We start from the raw sequence: 2565 nt of genomic DNA on the forward strand, positions 1-2565 counted from the left end.
TTATATATATATATATATATATATATACACACACACACAATAGTTTAATTTACAGTACAAATACAGCCAATTATGCAGCTTTGCGCTTAACAACAAACAAACCCTTTATGTTCAGGATATTTTGAAGTTAATATCTTTTTGACCTTCGAATAAGACTAAGAAAATATTTTAAAATGAATTTCTTTACTACCTGTGAAATAGTTTAGGGGTTGCGAGTTCGAACCCCCCCCCCTCACTGAACATGCTCGCCCTTTCTGTCGTGAGGGTATTATAATCTGACCCACTTATTTGATAAAAGAGTAGCCCAAGAGTTTGCGGTGGGTGGTGTTGACTAGCTGTCTTCCCTCTAGTTGGTCATTTCTGAATTAGGAAAGGCTAGTGCATTTACCTTAAATATGTTAACCAAGCTTATAGCTATGACGGAGAAAGTAAGCGTGAGGATAGTTAATAATACGCAGTAATAGTTAAACTAAAGTTACGAACTATTCATGTTTTTTCCCACTGGCAAATGATTGTCACATGATAAAATTTACGTAAAGGTATAGTGTATAATATATACAAACGTCATACGTGTTCTTGTTTTATGAAATGTTAACTTCACATCCACTAATATGTGAAAGTAATTGAATTAAATAGATAAAAGCTCCAGAGTATTTATTAAAATTCCAAAGGTACCACTTTTGTGACATACATTAAAAGTTACCTTTGTTATTCTTTGTAGATCCTATTAAAAAGAAAAAAAATCAAATTGAAACATGTCGTTTAAATAACTAAAATAGATAAAATAGAGGATAGTTTGTTTGTTATTTAGCACAAAAGTTCACAATGGGCTATTTGTGCTCTGCCCACTGCATTTAATACTATAAATTGCGCAGTTCTTTCTTCATTAATTAATTAGTATTTTTAAAGTATCAGTAACACCCAATATCTTTTATCATTATAAGTTCGCTAACTGTTATATAATATTATTAAAAAACTTAATTAATTGCAAATGAACACTGCTTACACAGTTAGTATTACATAATCTCTAGTTAAAACAATAATGAGATACAATTTAACGTATAATACTATATTATTACAAGTGAGGAATATTTATAATAATTTTCTCAGAAATATTGTATACTTTTACAGGATAATTTGTTTTGAAGGCACGTCACAAGAGTTGAAAGTTATGTTTTTAAAACCGGTATTGTACATTAGGGCATTTACCACATTACTGCTGGGAATAGTGTGGGTACTTGTACTTTTACAGGCATTATATTGTTGTGGCACTGTTTTATTGATTGAATGAATACCAGTGTAAACAGCCAAAATGTAAAAAAAGGGGAGCAATCCCATAATATTTGTATTTTATACACATTTTATTAACTTGCTCCATGATTATTTCCAATGTTGTATATATATTATTTCATATAAGTATATGAACATAATTCTGAAAGAAATGTTGAAATATTGAAAAGTGTTAAACGATAGAGAACCAAGGACAACATTTGAATAACAAACAAACTTTTAATGTTTTCAGAAGAACTCGCACAACTGTATTTAGGACAGAAACGGGCTTTGGAACCAAGAAAACAAACATTATACTGAGGGTGAGCACACATCCTGTTACTGTTAATAAGATGAACAAGGATTTGAAGCACACCAAGCCTCATAAGCCAAAGGTTCACGCACTTTCATGATAAAGATGGCTTAAAAAACTGGATTTACAGCAATTCCATTTGATAACATTCCTGTAAAGTCTTCCGATACAGTTTAAATGGACTTCAGTGTGCTTAAGTGTTCTCAGGATCAGTTGATAGGCTTGAAATTGACTTTACAGTCCTTTGGAAAAGCTTATTACATTATACATTTGTTGTCAGACAACAGTGCATATTTACAGCCATCAGACTTTGCATAATCAACAATTGAAATGATATTTCTAAAAGAATTAAGGACCTGGAGCAACGTTCTTTCAAAGCATAACTAACCATCAGTGTATTGAATGCAAGTACAAGCTATCTTTAGTTACCACAAAATATATAAACCATACATAGATTTGCTATTTGATAGCATTCCCTATGAATTTATGTTTCACAGTTGTAATAGTTAATAAAACACGTGTGGCTATAATGCATGACATACACGCTGCGTAGTAACATCTTTAATACGGAAATATTTTCAAATGACGAGATTATTTTTCTATTTCCTAGGAGCCATTTCGGATCTCAACAATGCTATCAACTTAAGTGAAGGTAAAGGCAAGGCGGCTTGTCAAGCATACTGCCAAAGGGCTCTGATACATTGTTTGCACAAAGATGATGAACGTGCTTTGGAAGATTTTAAGATAGCCGCTGCTTTGGGCAGCGAATTTGCTAAGGCTCAAGTTGTCCGAATGAACCCATACGCAGCCTTGTGTAATCAGATGTTAAGTAAAGTAATAGACAATTTACAAAGAGGTGATGTTCTGCATTAATAATAACTTCCGATCAGAAACGCTATGTACTAAGAGCGAAACTAAAAATCAACTTGGCCATCAGTATAGATAATTAGATATGCTTTTCTTACGTTTCTACTTATAAAGAT

The 2565-nt window shown here is 32.2% G+C and overlaps 1 protein-coding gene across 1 annotated transcript in view; it reads left to right on the forward strand.

Moving 5' to 3' along the window:
- LOC106475245 (tetratricopeptide repeat protein 36-like) overlaps window positions 1-2438 on the forward strand; it is a gene marked incomplete at its 3' end in the record, with an annotated part of 12636 nt that extends 10198 nt beyond the window's left edge. The window contains exon 2 of the mRNA XM_013935947.1: window positions 2193-2438. Coding sequence (XP_013791401.1) covers window positions 2193-2438 — 246 coding nt within the window. The remainder of the gene's footprint in view (window positions 1-2192) is intronic.
- Window positions 2439-2565: the final 127 nt, after the last annotated feature.

The sequence above is a fragment of the Limulus polyphemus genome, unplaced genomic scaffold, assembly GCF_000517525.1.
Source record: "Limulus polyphemus unplaced genomic scaffold, Limulus_polyphemus-2.1.2 Scaffold8286, whole genome shotgun sequence".
Lineage (NCBI taxonomy): Eukaryota > Metazoa > Arthropoda > Merostomata > Xiphosura > Limulidae > Limulus > Limulus polyphemus.